Source organism: Hemiscyllium ocellatum, chromosome 40 (assembly GCF_020745735.1).
Source record: "Hemiscyllium ocellatum isolate sHemOce1 chromosome 40, sHemOce1.pat.X.cur, whole genome shotgun sequence".
Lineage (NCBI taxonomy): Eukaryota > Metazoa > Chordata > Chondrichthyes > Orectolobiformes > Hemiscylliidae > Hemiscyllium > Hemiscyllium ocellatum.
The window spans coordinates 28,667,116-28,685,697 of NC_083440.1; the positions used below are offsets into that span (position 1 = coordinate 28,667,116).

The 18,582-nt window shown below is 47.4% G+C and overlaps 1 protein-coding gene across 6 annotated transcripts in view; it reads left to right on the top strand.

Moving 5' to 3' along the window:
* The first annotated feature begins 400 nt into the window (after positions 1-400).
* Positions 401-18,582, top strand: part of asrgl1 (asparaginase and isoaspartyl peptidase 1) — a 65,482-nt gene continuing 47,300 nt past the window's right edge. The window contains exons 1-3 of one of the 6 annotated variants that reach the window (XM_060853393.1): positions 422-473; positions 4,218-4,339; positions 17,913-18,108. In XM_060853393.1, the coding sequence (XP_060709376.1) occupies positions 17,913-18,108 (196 nt within the window). In that variant the 5' untranslated portion in view covers positions 422-473; positions 4,218-4,339. The other 5 variants (XM_060853392.1, XM_060853391.1, XM_060853395.1 and 2 more) reach the window with 5 other exon arrangements.

Sequence of the window (18,582 nt, forward strand, 5' to 3'; positions counted from 1 at the left end):
TAAAACTTTGATGGATGTGGAAGGCTCCTTTCGGGCCTTGGGTAGAGGTGAGGGAGGAGGTGTGGGCGCAGGTTTTACAGTTCAATGTATAATTTCAGTCACATCACGCTGAAAACCTTTGCTATAAATTCTGTTACAATCGAGCCCTCCACAATCACCTGATGAAGGAGCTAGTGTGCTTCCAATTAAACCTATTGGACTATAACCTGGTGTTGTATGATTTTTAACTTTGTAAATCACAGTCCAAGCCCGGCGTCTCCAAATCACATCCTTTCGCCCACATTCACCCGCGAACGACGTTGCTTGGGTGGGGCCCTCATTTCTTATTGGCTAGAACCGTGCGATCGACAGACCCTTTGTCCAATCGGGGCTGGGTGTTGAGCTGAGGCCCGCCCTGAGGGTTCACGCGGTGTCCCGAGACGCGGCGGTTTAACCGGCGCTGGGTGGGGAGAAAGCAGCATGGAGGACAATGGGTGAGTGGGGGAGGGGGTGGAGGTGATAGGTCAGGGAGGAGGAGAGGGCGGACAAGGAGATGGGCAGGTCGGACAAGTCCGGACAGGTCACGGGGACAGCCCTGAGCTCGCGGTGGGAGGGGGAGGGGGAGGGGCCGGTTGTAGACGCGTCATCGTTTAAAGCAGTCACCGCGAGGCGGGGCCATGGCGCTGTGGAGGGGGTTTCCGCTGCGACAAATTGAGAGGCTTTTGAAAAAAAGAATCCAAATCTTTCCGGTGAGGCTGAGAAAATGGTTTCGGTGTGAGTCAACAAGCTGTTAACGTGCAGATCTACCGGGGACGGACGGAGTGAGCGGAATGAGAGATAAGTCACACACAGCGCCCTTTGACCCAGCCCCATTCGCACTGACCGGATCTTCCGGAAACTGAACCAGGGCCATTTGGCTTGTGCTGGGACCATATCCCTCCAAACACTGTTTTTCTCTCCAAATGGTGTTGTCACTCCCGGGGTGAGCGGGAACCCAGGACAGGATGTGGGACACACCCGAGGATCCTGAGTGAAGTGAGAGCAGAAAGTGTGGGGGCCACTGGCCATTGGTGTTACAGTCTCCCCTGGACTGGGAGCAGGGGTCAGAGACTGGGGGGAACGATGTTGCGGCCTCCCCTGGACTGGGAGCAGGGGTCAGAGACTGGGGGGAACGATGTTGCGGCCTCCCCTGGACTGGGAGCAGGGGTCAGAGACTGGGGGGAACGATGTTGCGGCCTCCCCTGGACTGGGAGCAGGGGTCAGAGACTGGGGGGAACGATGTTGCGGCCTCCCCTGGACTGGGAGCAGGGGTCAGAGACTGGGGGGAACGATGTTGCGGCCTCCCCTGGACTGGGAGCAGGGGTCAGAGACTGGGGGGAACGATGTTGCGGCCTCCCCTGGACTGGGAGCAGGGGTCAGAGACTGGGGGGAACGATGTTGCGGCCTCCCCTGGACTGGGAGCAGGGGTCAGAGACTGGGGGGAACGATGTTGCGGCCTCCCCTGGACTGGGAGCAGGGGTCAGAGACTGGGGGGAACGATGTTGCGGCCTCCCCTGGACTGGGAGCAGGGGTCAGAGACTGGGGGGAACGATGTTGCGGCCTCCCCTGGACTGGGAGCAGGGGTCAGAGACTGGGGGGAACGATGTTGCGGCCTCCCCTGGACTGGGAGCAGGGGTCAGAGACTGGGGGGAACGATGTTGCGGCCTCCCCTGGACTGGGAGCAGGGGTCAGAGACTGGGGGGAACGATGTTGCGGCCTCCCCTGGACTGGGAGCAGGGGTCAGAGACTGGGGGGAACGATGTTGCGGCCTCCCCTGGACTGGGAGCAGGGGTCAGAGACTGGGGGGAACGATGTTGCGGCCTCCCCTGGACTGGGAGCAGGGGTCAGAGACTGGGGGGAACGATGTTGCGGCCTCCCCTGGACTGGGAGCAGGGGTCAGAGACTGGGGGGAACGATGTTGCGGCCTCCCCTGGACTGGGAGCAGGGGTCAGAGACTGGGGGGAACGATGTTGCGGCCTCCCCTGGACTGGGAGCAGGGGTCAGAGACTGGGGGGAACGATGTTGCGGCCTCCCCTGGACTGGGAGCAGGGGTCAGAGACTGGGGGGAACGATGTTGCGGCCTCCCCTGGACTGGGAGCAGGGGTCAGAGACTGGGGGGAACGATGTTGCGGCCTCCCCTGGACTGGGAGCAGGGGTCAGAGACTGGGGGGAACGATGTTGCGGCCTCCCCTGGACTGGGAGCAGGGGTCAGAGACTGGGGGGAACGATGTTGCGGCCTCCCCTGGACTGGGAGCAGGGGTCAGAGACTGGGGGGAACGATGTTGCGGCCTCCCCTGGACTGGGAGCAGGGGTCAGAGACTGGGGGGAACGATGTTGCGGCCTCCCCTGGACTGGGAGCAGGGGTCAGAGACTGGGGGGAACGATGTTGCGGCCTCCCCTGGACTGGGAGCAGGGGTCAGAGACTGGGGGGAACGATGTTGCGGCCTCCCCTGGACTGGGAGCAGGGGTCAGAGACTGGGGGGAACGATGTTGCGGCCTCCCCTGGACTGGGAGCAGGGGTCAGAGACTGGGGGGAACGATGTTGCGGCCTCCCCTGGACTGGGAGCAGGGGTCAGAGACTGGGGGGAACGATGTTGCGGCCTCCCCTGGACTGGGAGCAGGGGTCAGAGACTGGGGGGAACGATGTTGCGGCCTCCCCTGGACTGGGAGCAGGGGTCAGAGACTGGGGGGAACGATGTTGCGGCCTCCCCTGGACTGGGAGCAGGGGTCAGAGACTGGGGGGAACGATGTTGCGGCCTCCCCTGGACTGGGAGCAGGGGTCAGAGACTGGGGGGAACGATGTTGCGGCCTCCCCTGGACTGGGAGCAGGGGTCAGAGACTGGGGGGAACGATGTTGCGGCCTTGTTCTGAAGAGGGTTGGAAGCTCATTCCTGACAGTTACTGCCCTGTCAGTTTAACTCTGGTAATGGGAGAGCTTTTGGCAATCTTTATTTAGGACAAAGCTCATAGTCATGTGGAAAAACGTGGGTGATTAGGAAAAGTCAAGGGGTAATTGTGCATTAGAGTTAGAGAATCCCAAGGCATTCTATACATACATTAAAGGGAAGAGGATGACTTCGGAGAAGGTATGACTCCAAGGTTAAAGGAGAAATGTCTGCTTGGAGGCAGAGGATGTAGGTGAGGTCTTAAATTAGTATTTTGCATTAGTACTCACCCAGGAGAATGGAGTGGAGGATAGCCATGATTTGGAGATGGGGTGGTGGGCTGGGGTGTATAAAGGTTAAAAATCACAACACCAGGTTATCATCCCAGAGGTTTAATTGGAAGCATTAGCTTTCGGAGCACTGCTCCTTCAACCACCTGATGAAGGTGCAGTGCTCTAAAAGTTAGTGCTTCCAATTAAACCTGTTGGACTATCACCTGGTGTGTGGTTTTTAACTGTGTGAAGATTAGTGAGATTTGTGTGGAGCATGCTAATATGCTGCAGCATTTTGAGATCAAGAAAGAAATAGTGCTAGGTCACCTAAAGAGCATCAAGGTAAATAAGTCCCCAGGTCCTGATGGTATCTAACTCAGGTTATTGAGTGAGGCAAGAGATTGTTAGGTTCTTGACCATGGTCTTTGTATCCACATGAGCCACTGGAGTGGACCCGAGGCCTGGTGAGTAGATAATGTTGTTCCTTTGTTGGAGCATTGTTCAATTCTGGTTGCCACATGATAAGAATATGGAGGCTTTGTAAGTGGTGAAGAAGAGGCCGACCACGATGCTGCTTGGATTAAAGATATGAACTTTCAGTAGAGGCTTGAAGAACTGTCTGCTTTGAGGTTCAGCGGAAGCAGAGGGGAGACTTTGATAGAAGTCTGTTCAATTGAGATAGAGTTGACAGTGAGAATCCTTTTCCCAGAGTTGAAATGCCCAATACTAGGGGGCATGCATTTAACATGAGATGTGAGGGGCAAGGTATTTAAGAGTGGTAGGTGTTTAGAACTCTGTCAAGTGTAGTTCTGAAGACACATACAATAGGAGCAGTTAAGATCTATGAGGTCAATTAACACCTGACAGCGGAGCAGGAAGAATTAAACTATGGATTCACAAGGTTCTACTCCCTTTATTGTGGCTATAAAGAGCTATTTGGAAGACATCTAACTGCAGCAGTTGTCTGAACATTTCCCTGTACTTTTTAAATGAACTTCAGACTCATGTAAACATTTTGAATAAAATTTACTTTTCATGTCAGTTTTAGATTTTTTTCTTCTCTTCATTAACCCTGAACTGTGGCAAGCATGGAGGTGGTCTAGAACAGGAGTGAAAAGAGCGCATGAGATTAGATGAGTGGTTAACCTAACTAAGTGGTTATTGGTAAGTGTACACATAATAAAAGAAGGGGCTTTTGTGGCACAGTTATAGTGTCCTTACCTCTGAGCCCGAAGGCACAGGTTCAAGCTCAACCAATTCCTTAGATGTGTAGTAACCTCTCTGAACAGGTTACTTACAAAATATCTACAAGTAGTAAACGGACAATTATGGGAAAGAGTGGGAACATGGTAGAGAGTATCATGGTGACTGAGGACATGGCTGAGATAAGAAATGAGAACACTACAACATTTCACTGAAGGAGAAAATTATTTTGATTTGAGTAGAGGAAGAGGCAGTATAGGATAAAACTAAACGAGAGAGGACAGGTACTTCAAAAAGGCAGTAATCTTCCAATTGAAATGCCAGCAGTTGGGAGATGGTACTTCCTCTATTAATTGAAGAAATTCTCCTTCCACATTAGAGTGGTGACAGATGACTGCTGAATTGCTAATGTTCCATTCCTGTCAAAGAATGGAAGGATAAGCCCAGTTATTGTTTAGTTATTGCTCATCCTAATATTGCTGGTGGGAAGTGTTTACAGGCAATGAGATTTATTTTACCATCAGTCCAAAAACATAGCAATTAGAGATGGGCAATAAATGTTGGCATAGCTAATGATGCCTACATTCCCAGGAATGAGTTTAAAAGGGATTGGAGCCCCATTGACTCTTGTCTGTGCCATCTTTACTCCTATCAATTTTGTATACTTTGACCATGTCCCTCCTCAGCCTTCACTGTTCTAAGGAAAACACCAACCTCTTAAATATCTCCTTGTAGATACAATTCTCCAGTCTTGCAACATTCTTGTATATTATCTTTGAACTCTCTCCAGAGCAATCACTCCCTTCTGTACACGCGCACGCGCGCACACACACACACTCTCACCAACCCCCCACCCCTATCCTCTGTAACAGCCACCCCTCTCTTCCTCTTACAATCCTCAACACCACCACCTTCTACCCAGCCCCACCATTTACCAACCTATCCCATACCCCATCCAATAAGAACCTGCTCCATAAACACGCACACTCTAAATCTCCAGCCCATACACTCCTCACTACATACCTTCATTTCCCTCATCCCCATATCTCCCAGTCCCATAATCCTCCATACACCTAGCCCCCATTTCCACTTAGTTCCACTCCGTTCCTCAAAATACATCAAGCACCATAACCCTCGTACCCCTGTAGCCCCATAACACCCCACATAACTCCAACATCTCCAGCTACATACCACCCCAATCTATCCCCTCAAGATCCATACTAATCCATACAGAATTCGATTCAAACTTCTCTGTCCCCTCATAGGTCCTCCAAATCCATATTTCCAGCCCCATAGTCCCCAGCCATATAGCCCTCTCATCCTCAACCCTGTAGTCTCTTAAAAAACATAACACTCCAGACCCATTGCTTCCCATACCCTGCAACTCCGTAGCCCCGTACCCTCCAGCCCATAGACTCCCCTCATACCCATGAAACATTGTTTTCCCAAACTCCAATTATCCAGACACACATCTCCATTTCCACCCCCCCCCCCCCCATTTTCCAACAACCCCATACATCTCCAGCTGTATACCACCTTGCTCCATATCCCTCAATTCTACACACTCTCCGTACACACACCAGATCCATAAACCCAGACTCAAGTCCCTCATACTCTCCAGCCTAATGTCCTCCTTTACCCTCCAGCTTCATATCCCTACCAATATCTTAAGCCCCATAACTACCTACCTCGAGCCCTCACCTTTACTTCATTTCCTTGAGCTCTATATCTCCATCATACCCCCCAGGATCCATTCGTCCCAATAACCCCCTAGCTGCATTCCCTACAATCTGCATCCCACCACCATCACCACCACCACCACCACCACCCCCAGCCACCATCCACTCCATACATGGGAGCCCAATACTGTCCATATCCCGGAGTCGCATACATTCCTCATACCCCACAGCCCAATTCATCCCAATGTCCCCCCATAACCCCTAACCCCATTCATCCTGCTGACCCCACATAAACCTAGCCCCATTCATAGGAATACTATGATTATGATTCTACAGTGTGGAAACAGGCCATTTCGTCCAACAAGTCCACACGGACCCTCCAAAGCGTACACTATTACTTTTACACTTCCCCTGACTAATGCACCTAACCTACACAACACTGAACACTGTGGGCAATTTAGCATGACAAATTCACCTAACTTGCACATCTTTGGACTGTGGGAGCAAACCGGAGCATCTGGAGAAAATCCATGCGGACACTGAGAGAATGTGAAAACTTGTTATGGACCAGGCCAGACCCCTCAAAACATTTCAAGCAGGAAGCTTAGACCCTCACTTTGCTATTTGATTCTAAGCTAGTGTACAGTGGATATTCCAGGAGAGACTCATTGTCAGACTACTTAGCTTTAAACAAAACAGAATTTACTTAGACTACTGAATGAAACACAGAACAGAATACCGAATAATTTATCCTATCTGAAAACACAGCAGACTATCCAAACTTAATGGTGCTGTTCCAAAATACTTGTAACAATCCCCATAAACACCACTTGGCACAAAAAGGTAAAATGAAACAAGTTCTTGCAGGAGAGAGGTCAGAGAGGGAGAGCGGGGAGGGCAGGCCAGCAGTCTTTCTGCGTGTGTGTGCACGCACACATACTCCAACCAAATTGAATAGCTGAGCTTGGAGAACTGGGCACTCCCTTTCATTATACAAGTTTTTCTTTAAACTCTTTCAGGCAGTACCTGTTAGCTTCAAACAAATGGGCCCTAAAATCCATCCAACCTCAGACTTCTCACAACTTGTCATTTACAGCCTCTGAAAAAAACCAAAGACAACCTAACTCTGTTAAAGGAACAGGTTCATCACACATACACACCCACCTTTAAAACACCAACATCCAAAGATGTTTTAAATTTAAAACCCCTTAAAAATTAGTTATTACTCTGTAACACACATATACATTACATTGATTATAAGAATGCAATCATGCACAACTACATTCTCCCTGAGTCTGTTGTACTCCAACCACAGAATGCCTGTTTCTCACTTGAGCCTCGACAATGCATTGGCAATCGCTTTTACTCGTCCTGCTACATGCCTCATTGTTAAATTGAATGATTGTTACAACAACTCCATTTATACAGTCTGGTGTTTTTGTCCTTAAATTTCTCCACAAACTTCAATGGCTTATGATCAGTGAATATGATTATCTCAAATGTGTTACTGGTAACATAAATACAAAATCCAACGCCAAGCTCACTCTCCTTCTCAATCATTGAATATTTCTGCTGAATGTTCCACTTCCTCGAGAAATACCTGATCTTTCTATTTTGTCATTTTCTTAAGAGCACAGCACTGACACCCACAGCACTTGAATGGCTTTGCGTAATTACTTGTGACTAATACTAGGGCAGTGGTTAACACAGCTTTCAGGTTGTCAAATGCCTCTGACAGTCTGCTGTCAACTGAAACGTCTTGCCTTTCTTTAGCGATTCAGTGAGTGAAGCAGACATGAATGCTAAAATCTGGAACACATTTTCGATAAACTCCACTCAATCCCAGGAGCAGTAGTACTGCTGTTTTCGTTGGGGATATGGGAAACTCCCCAATTATCTTTGTTTTTGTATCCCATGGGGCCATTTGTCCATGTCCAATAACATGGCCCAGGAATTTGACTTGGGATTTGGCAATTTCACTGTTAGCCTGATCTATCACGTGCCATTCAAAGTCGATTGAAGAAGTCTGATAAATATTCCTTCTATGTGTGACTGAAAATGACTAGGTCATCTATATAAACAACACAGTTGGGTAATCTGGTATTGACCTTATTGGTTAGTCTCTGAAATGTGACTGGCGCATCTTTCATGTTAAATGGCATGACTTGAAACTGATACAGTCCTCTCGGTGATACGAAAGCCGAAATTGTCTTTGCTGTTTCTGACAGAGATACCTGCTAATATCCTCTGAGCAAGTTGCTTGTCCCACCTTCTCAACCCAGTCTTCCAAAGTGGAATTGGATATGCATTGGTCTTCATAATTGCACTTACTTTGCAATAGTTCACCCATAACTGTTGGGTACCATCTGGTTTTGGCACCATTACTATGGCTGAGCTCCAGTCACTAACTCACTTCGATTATGTCACCTTGGTGCAATCTTCTTTTGAACCTGTACTAACTTTAGAGGATTATGCTTCTCAGGATGTTGATTTAATAGGAACAGCATCTCCTATATCTACATCACGCATAATTAGGTTGATACTGTCAGTTCATTTCCGTTTATATCCCATGAGACAGTTATAACTCTTTCAGGTCATTTTTATTTTCCACTAGAAGGCAACTCAATAATTTATCCCAGTTTTTGACAACATCCTCATTTTCCAATTTAATTTGAGGAATGTCCAATTCAGAATCCTTTGAACATGGTTCTTCCCTCTATGTAACTGGAAATAACCTTACCCCCGGTAGCAAAATTGCGAATTTGTGATTTCTTGCCTGCTTCCTGTTTCATCATATGCTGCGATACTTTTCAATGTTGTCTAGCCAACTCCCCAGCTCTATTTAATCATTCCCTAAAATTTGACACATAGTCCAAAAATATGGTCTCTGAGTTCTGACTTACTAATTTTTCCTTAATCAATTATAATGGTCCTCTCACTTCATACCCAAAAACTAATTCAAATGGACTGAATTTGGTCGATTCGTTTGGTGCATCTCTGATCGCAAAAAGCAGAAACGGAATTCCCTTATCCCAATCATCAAGATAGTCTTGACTGTAAGCCCTCAACCTGATCTTTAATGTCTGACGCCACTTTTCTAGTCCTCCCTTCTGGATGGTACGCAGTAGATTTGAATTGTTTTATTCCTAAGCTATCCATAACTTCCTTGAATAATTTTGATGTGAAGTTTTAACCTTGATCTGACTGTATTTTTATTGGTCGTCCGTATATAGTGAAAAAAAGTTGAATAATTCCTCGGCAATCCTTTTAGCTGTGATATTGTGTAAATGGAAAGGTCTCTGGAAATCTCGTCAAGATATCCATTATTGTTAACAAATACTGATTCCCACATTTTGTCTGAGGTAGGGAACCTATGCATGTAAAACTCTTGTAAAAGGTTCTTCAAATGCAGGAATAGTTAATTAAAAGTGCAGGTTTATTACCGCCTGTGATTTTCCAATTACCTGACTTGTATCACACTTCTGGCAAAATTTACCTACATACTTATGCAGTCCAGGCCAGTTAAAATGTTATTGTATTTTAGCTTGTGTTTTCCTCACTCCTACCTGACCTCCAAGTGGTACCTCATTTGCCACTTGCAACACCTCCTTTCAGTACCCCACTGGCAATACAATTTGATGAATTTCTGTCCATTTCTCATCTGCCTGAATATGTGATAGAACATAGAACAATACAGCACAGAACAGGCCCTTCGGCCCACGATGTTGTGCCGAACATCTATCCTAGATTAAGCACCCATCCATGTACCTATCCAATTGCCGCTTAAAGGTCGTCAATGATTCTGACTCTACCACTGCCACGGGCAGCGGATTCCATGCCCCCACCACTCTCTGGGTAAAGAACCCACCCCTGACATCTCCCCTATACCTTCCACCCTTCACCTTAAATTTATGTCCCCTTGTAAACAAGGGGAAAAAGTTGTACCCGGGGAAAAAGTTTCTGACTGTCTACTCTATCTATTCCTCTGATCATCTTATAAACCTCTTTTAAGTCACCCCTCATCCTTCGCTGTTCCAACGAGAAAAGGCCGAGAACTCTCAACCTGTCCTCGTACAACCTATTCTCCATTCCAGGCAACATCCTGGTAAATCTTCTCTGCACCCTCTCCAAAGCTTCCACATCTTTCCTAAAGTGAGGCGACCAGAACTGCACACAGTACTCCAAATGTGGCCTAACCAAAGTCCTGTACAGCTGCAACATCACTTCACGACTCTTGAATTCAATTCCTCTGCTAATGAACGCTAATACACCATAGGCCTTCTTACAAGCTCTATCCACCTGAGTGATCGTCTCCATTTCCTCATTAAGACATCATTTTTAAGGTAATAACAATTAGGGATACAGTCTGATTCCTTTTCTGTGTATGCGTTTTGATACAACTGCTTTAAAATTTCATCTGTAACTCAGTTAATTTATTTGAGCTAAAGATGTCTGCATTGTTATCTATTTGCTCCTGGTTTGTGCCAACCATCTGATCAAACAGGGTCACTACTAATTCCATTTCTTATCTGTGCTCTTTGATCTCTCCTGTTTCAACTGACCTCATTACCCCACAGTCAGGAAAAATTCCAGCATGTGACCTGCAAATGTTCAGTTGCTTGAGTTTCCACTGGCTTTTCAACCACTGTAGGCAGCACTCCTCCTGGTGAATCAGCAATATCCTTGGCTAGGACAAATTGTATTCCTAGAACTGAGAGTTTGTCCAGTACTCCTTCCACAAATTCTTCACTCTTCTCTGGACACTCTAACCTCACTTTACATAATTGAGTGCTTTTTGTCTCATCGTGAATTCTCGTTACTGGTACCCTTTCTGGCAATAATCACTCAGAAGTACATATCTCTTCACCTTTCAGCATTACAGATTGAGAGGATCCTGTCCTCTTAATATTGTAACCTCTTTACTTGCTACTCCTGGCCTAAGTGAATAAACTTTATCTTAGCAGGCATATTTTTTAAAGAAGATCTGTGACTTCCTCCCTAACTATGCTCTGACCAGCTTGTACATTGTGGTGCAACTTTCAAGCTTCCACTGTGCTTTCTGTTACCACTCCAACAAAATTCACTGGCTTATCCTGTTTTCCTACATCTGGCTTCCCAGTGCTTCTCCTAACCCACTAACCCTGATTTCATGTGGCTGACTTTATGCAGTGAAAACACCGGAGGTTTTTAACTTCTCTGTACCCTTCAAGGATTTGCTTTTTACCCCGTCGTTAGCTATCCTTACGATCTTCACCGAGATCTACTGTCCCGTTTCCATTTGAGGATTTCTTTTTTCCCCACTTTGTATCCCTCACAGATAGGAATTGATTCTGGAAGCCAATCCTTGCTTTATGGACAAACTCAATCAGCAGCTAATCTTGCCGTTTTAACTCTCTGCTCTTCTGCATGAGTTCTCACTACTTCAGGAAGTGAATTTTTGAACCCGTTCCAAAATAATTCTCTCTCTCACAGCATCGTAGATTTGCCCTATTTTTAATGTTCTTATTCACCCATCAAAATTAATTTGTTTAATTCTTTAGGTATGACCACGGTCCCTCCTTAGATTCCTGAAATGTTGTCTGTTGGCTTCTGTCACAAGCAATTAAGATGGCTTTCTAATGATTGTTAATGAAACTGTCTAAGTGCCAGTTTCTGATGTACAAATGCTCTCTCTTTCTCTCTCTCTTTCCTGCTTTTAATCATAATTCAATCTGTTTCATTTCTGTTGCCCTTTCCTTGTCTTTTGCCTCTAACTCGAACTGCTTCATTTTCAATGGAACATTAGCCATCTCAAAAGGTTCTGATGTTTCCAGCAAATGTAAGTGCTGAGCTACTGCTGTAATTATCTCTTTTCTTTTCCCTCAGGGAAGGAGGCAGCTCCAACCCCAGGTTGCCTGCTAATTCTCGCAGCTTGGCCTTAACCACCTTTTGTAAAACCCCCAAGGTCACTTCTTCCACCCCCAGAAAACTCTTGATGACTGAAAGAGCCGTTGCTATCCCAAACGCTGTTTAACCAACCAAATCAACACCAGCAATAAAAGACACTAACATCTACCACTCACTGCCTTCAAGTACAACGACTCTAATCCCAATTTGGAACTCTCGAACAACACTCACAGAAAAGCCCCCACTCTGTTATGGATCAGGCCAAACCCCTCAAAATATTTCACAAAAGTAGCCCAGACCTTAACTAAGCAAATGTACAGTGGATATTCCAGGAGAGAATCAGATGGTCAAACTACTCAATGTTAAACAAAACAGAATTTATTAACAAGATTACTGAATGAAACACAAAGAACAAAAACAGAATACCGAATAACTTATCCCGTCCGAAAACTCAACAGACTATCCCAACTTAATGGTGCTGTTCCAAAATACTTGCAACAATCCCCATAAACACCTCTTGGCACAAAGGTAAAATGAAACAAGTTCTTACAGGATAGAGGTCAGGGAGAGATGGACAGAGAGAGAGAGAGAGCGCCCAGCAGCCTGCCTTTTACACACACACACACACACCTACATTCCAACCAAACCAGAGAATGGCTCAGCTTCGAGAATTGGCCACTCCCCTTTAATTACATACTTTTTTTTAAAGTTTGAAAGCCTTCTGCCTGTATCTGAGAGCTGTAAACAAATGGGCCCTAAAATCCATCCAACCTCAGTTTTTTTTTCAGAACCTGTGTCGTTTACAACCTCTCTGAAAAACGCCAAGGATTATATCTGCCATAAATGCTGTTGGATGCAAATCTTATCAGATTGAGTGGATCGGTGGGAGAGACCGTTAGAAGCGATGAGGAATTTACAACAGCAACACTGTGATGGATGGCAGTTATAGGAAGGGGGAAAAGTCTCAGATACAGTCACATAGATGGGTTAACTCCAGGAAGGGTGAGAGAGGTTGGCAGCTAGGGCAGGAATCTTTTGTGGATATACCCATTTCAAACAGGTATGCTGTTTTGGAAAATGTAGGTGGTGATGGATTCTCAGGGAAATGGAGCACGAACAGCCAAGTTCCTGGTATTGAGACTGGATCTAATGCAATGAGGGGTATGTCGGCTTCCAGGAGATCAATTGTGTTAGGGATTTCATAGTCAGAGGTACGGACAGACGTTTCTTTGGCCAGCAGAGAAAAAGCAGAATGGAGGGGTGGGGTGGGCGGTGGTGGGACCCAGGGAGATAGTGAGGACAGAGATCGATCTGAGATGGGTACAGCTGAGAACAGAAGTGAGTCAAACAGTCAGGGCTGGCAGGGACAAGGTAGGACTAATAAATTAAACTGCATTTATTTCAATTCAAGGGGCCTAACAGGAAAGGCAGATGAACTCAGGGATGGGCAAAACTGGCAGCTGAATGTTCCAGGATACAAATCCTACAGGAAGGACAGAAAGGGAGGCAAAAGAGGAGGGGGAGTGGCATTTTTGATAAGGGATAGCATTACACCTGTGCTGAGGGAGTATATTACCAGAAATACATCCAGGGAAGTTAATTGGGTGGAACTGAGAAATAAGAAAGGGATGATCACCTTAGTGGGATTGTGTTATAGACCCCCCCAATAGTCAGAAGGAAATTGAGAAACAAACCTGTAAGGAGATCTCAGCTATCTGTAAGAATAATAGGGTACTTATGGTAGGGGATTTTAACTTTCCAAACATCGACTGGGACTGCCATAGTGTTAAAGGTTTAGATGGAGAGGAATTTGTTAAGTGTGTACAAGATAATTTTCTGATTCAGTATGTGAATGTACCTACTAGAGAAGGTGCAAAACTTGACCTACTGTTGGGAAATAAGGCAGGGCAGGTGACTGAGGTGTCAGTGGGGGAGCACTCTGGGGCCAGTGACCATAATTCTATTCGTTTTAAAATAGTGATGGAAAAGGATAGACCAGATCTAAAAGTTGAATTTCTAAATTTGAGAAAGGCCAATTTTGACGTTATTAGGCAAGAACTTTCGAAAGCTGATTGGAGGCAGATGTTCGCAGATAAAGGGACAGCTGAAAAACGGGAAGCCTTCAGAAATGAGATAACAAGAATCTAGAGAAAATATATTCCTGTCAGGGTGAAAGGGAAGGCTGGTAGGTATAGGGAATGCTGGATGACTAAAGAAATTCAGGGTTTGGTTAAGAAAAAGAGGAAGCATATGTCAGATATAGACAGGATAAATTGAGTGAATCCTTCAATTATAAAGGAAGTAGGAGTATACTTAAGAGGGAAATCAGGAGGGCAAAACGGAGACATGAGATAGCTTTGGCAAATAGAATTAAGGAGAATCCAAAGGGTTTTCAGAAATATATTAAGGACAAAAGAGTAACGAGGGAGAGAATGGGGCCCCTCAAAGATCAGCAAGGCGGCTTTTGTGTGGAGCCACAGAAAATGGGGGAGATACTAAATTATTATTTTGCACCTGTATTTACCGTGGAAAAAGATATGGAAGATCTCAACTGTAGGGAAATAGACGGTGACATCTTGCAAAATGTCCCGATTACAGAGGAGGAAGTGCTGTATGTCTTGAAACGGTTAAAAGTGGTGAAATCCCCAGGAGCTGATCAGGTGTACCTGAGAACTCTGGGAAGCTAGAGATATGATTGCTGGACCTCTTGCTGAGATATTTGTATCATCGATAAAAGGCAGTAAAGATAAGCCAGGGAACTATAGATCGGTGAGCCTGACCTCGGTGGTGGGCCAGTTGTTGGAGGGAATCCTGAGGGACAGGATGTACATGTATTTAGAAAGGCAAGGACTGATTCAGGATAGTCAACATGGCTTTGTGCGTGGGAAATCATGTCTCACAAACTTGATTGAGTTTTTTGAAGTAACAAAGATGATTGAGGGCAGAGCAGTAGATGTGATCTATATGGACTTCAGTAAGGCGTTTGACAAGGTTCCCCATGGGAGACTGATTAGCAAGGTTAGATTTCATGGAATACAGGGAGAACGAGCCATTTGGATACTCCTTTAACCTAAGCTACATACACCCAAACCCCATAAGTCCCGTTCACCCTCATTCCTACATACATACAGCTACACACCCCCAGTGACGCACCATCCCAATCCATACCCTTCAGTTTTATAAACCCCAAACCCTCCAGTTATATACCCCCTGTTCCCATGTAGCCCCAGATTCATAACCCCCTTCCCTCCAGAACCTTACCCTGGGTCCCATATGCCCCAGTCCTATAACTCTTACAACCTCAATCTACATTTCACCCAGCCTCATGCCCCCATAACCCCATAACCTCATACCTACAAACCCCATTTTCCCAGCCAGTGTACCTCCACATAGTAAATCCGCCCAAGCTATATTCCACCTCATTCCGTATCCCTCATTTCCAGACATCTCCCCCATACACACCAAATCCAAACCTATCCAAAAGCTCCAGTCCATTCCTTGCCAGATTCAAAGACTGGATTAGATTAGACTAGATTACTTAGTGTGGAAACAGGCCCTTTGGCCCAACAAGTCCACACTGACCCTCCAAAGACCAACCCACTCAGACCCATTCCCCTACCTTTACCCCTTCACCTAACACTATGGGCAATTTAACATTGCCAATTCAGCTCACCTGCACATTTTTGGACTGTGGGAGGAAACCCACGTAGACACAGGGAGAATGTGGGAATTGAACCCGGGTCTCTGGCGCTGTCAGGCAGCAGTGCTAATCACCGTCCTCCCTCCACCCCATATTTCCAGTTCCCTACCCTCCTCCAGCTCTATACCCCCAGGCCTTAGCTCCCACCACTATGCCCTATAGCCCTCAGGTCTAAACCCCACTTGTCACATGCCCAACCCCATTTCCCCCAGCACCACATACAGCTTCATACCATTCTGGTCCATGATCCCTCATCTCCAAAACACTTGCTCCTCAACTCCAAACCCTCCCATACACACCAGATCCAAATGTCCCATATCCTTCACCTCACATTCTCCAATGCCCTTATAGCTCCACACATCCGATATCCCCCAGCCCCATGACTTAAAATACACTTTAGCCCGTAATCCCCAATAACATCCCAGCCCCACAACTCTCAACAGCCCATAACTTTCAAAAGCCTCTTATCCCCAGACTCCAAGCCCCATAACACCCCAGATCTCCATATACCTCCAACAATATGTCACCCACTTTCTTCTTTCCAGCTCCATAGATTCCCCACACATCGGATCCACATCCATTCATTTCCCCAAATCCACTAGTTCAACACCACACACACACTTTCCAACCCCATAGCCCCAAACCCTTTACCCATCGCACCCATTTCTCCCGAGCACCATCCATCCCAATATTTCCACAAAACCTCGGGAAGTATACGTCCAGAAAATTCATTCCATCCAAAACCGCCACCCCACATCATCAGCTCAATCAATGAAAGGACATTGTTATTCTATTCCACCCCAACTCCCAAACCTCACCCCACGGCACAAGACACCCGTCTGCACCAGCCTCCCACCTCCAGTCAACGCCCCCCACCCCATCTTCACCTCTGTCCCATTCTCTACCCCTTCCACCGCCACTTCCCCTGCTCCTTCCATCAATCCTTCACCAGTCCATTTCCCCCGCCCCCCACGCCGCCTCTCTCCCCGCCCCCCCACGCCGCCTCTTCCCACCCACATCCCGCCTCTCTCCCCCCCATCCCGCCCCCTTAGTTTGCGGCAAGTGTGTGTCTGGGATAGCTGCTCTCGGAGGTAAATGCGTGAAATAGTCGATATAGTTATTAAGTCTTTTACTCAGGGAGTTATGTTTACGGGGTAATTATTCACTCGCCCAGTGCCCTGTATGCACGGGGTTAGCTCGCCCGCCCAGTGCCCTGTATGCACGGGGTTAGCTCGCCCGCCCAGTGCCCTCTATGCACGGGGTTAGCTCGCCCGCCCAGTGCCCTCTATGCACGGGGTTAGCTCGCCCGCCCAGTGCCCTCTATGCACGGGGTTAGCTCGCCCGCCCAGTGCCCTCTATGCACGGGGTTAGCTCGCCCGCCCAGTGCCCTCTATGCACGGGGTTAGCTCGCCCGCCCAGTGCCCTCTATGCACGGGGTTAGCTCGCCCGCCCAGTGCCCTCTATGCACGGGGTTAGCTCGCCCGCCCAGTGCCCTCTATGCACGGGGTTAGCTCGCCCGCCCAGTGCCCTCTATGCACGGGGTTAGCTCGCCCGCCCAGTGCCCTCTATGCACGGGGTTAGCTCGCCCCCCCCCCCCCCCGGAGCCCTGTATGCACGGGGTTAGCTCGCCCCCCCCGGAGCCCTGTATGCACGGGATTAGCTCGCCCCCCCCAGTGCCCTGTATGCACGGGGTTAGCTCGCCCCCCCCGGAGCCCTGTATGCACGGGGTTAGCTCGCCCCCCCCGGAGCCCTGTATGCACGGGGTTAGCTCGCCCCCCCCGGAGCCCTGTATGCACGGGGTTAGCTCGCCCCCCCCGGAGCCCTGTATGCACGGGGTTAGCTCGCCCCCCCAGTGCCCTGTATGCACGGGGTTAGCTCGCCCCCCCCCGGAGCCCTGTATGCACGGGGTTAGCTCGCCCACCCGGAGCCCTGTATGCACGGGGTTAGCTCGCCCACCCAGAGCCCTCTATGCACGGGGTTAGCTCGCCCGCCCAGTGCCCTGGATGCACGGGGTTAGCTCGCCCGCCCAGTGCCCTGGATGCACGGGGTTAATCCGCCCGCCCAGTGACCTGTATACACGGGGTTAGCTCGCCAGCCCCGAGCTGTGTTTTCAACGGGATATTGATGAGTGCTGTGGGCCCTGGTCTTTTAACTGTTCTCTTTCCGAATAGATTGTTTCTGTGTTCGGTTGAGTTTTTCGTGTGACATGAGCATTGCTGCTGAAGCATGCAATATTATTTTTAAAATATTTTATCATTATTTATTGAAGATGTGTACCAGCAATCCTGTAATCGTCGTGCATGGAGGTTGTGGAAAATATCCAGAGGATCGTAAGGAAGTCTGCCTGCTCGAAGTGAAGAAAGCTGCTCTGCAGGGTTATCGCCGCTTTCGTCATGGAGGTCGCGCCCTAGATATGGTGGAAGAGGCTTCAGTTATATTAGAGAACTGCCCTCTGTTTAATGCTGGTAAATTGATTGCATTCACCAATTTAAATCTCAAAATTAATCTTTGCTTGAGGGTTTGTCGTAAATTCTCAAGCATAACCCATTTTTCTCAAATCTTTACTCTTGGTATTTTGCAAGATTCAGCAGCATTAGGTTATTCGAGTTAGAAATCTGATATTAGAGATAAATTAGTTCGCAGGAGGATGTTTGGTCTTTGGAATTTGCTCTGCTATTCAGTACAATTTATGGCTGGTCCTCTATCTCAGTGCCACTTTAATCCCTCTTTCGCTTCCATACATGGTGTTTTTAAACTCTAAAGCATTATCTATCATAAATACATTCAAAGTTAAAAATCACACAACACAAGGTTATAGTCCAACAAGTTTATGTGAAAGTATAGCTTTTGGAGTGCTGCTCCTTTATCAGGTAGCTAGTGGGGCAGGTATGGAGGAGACAGAATTTATAAGTAAAAGATCAAAATGCCATACAGCTGAT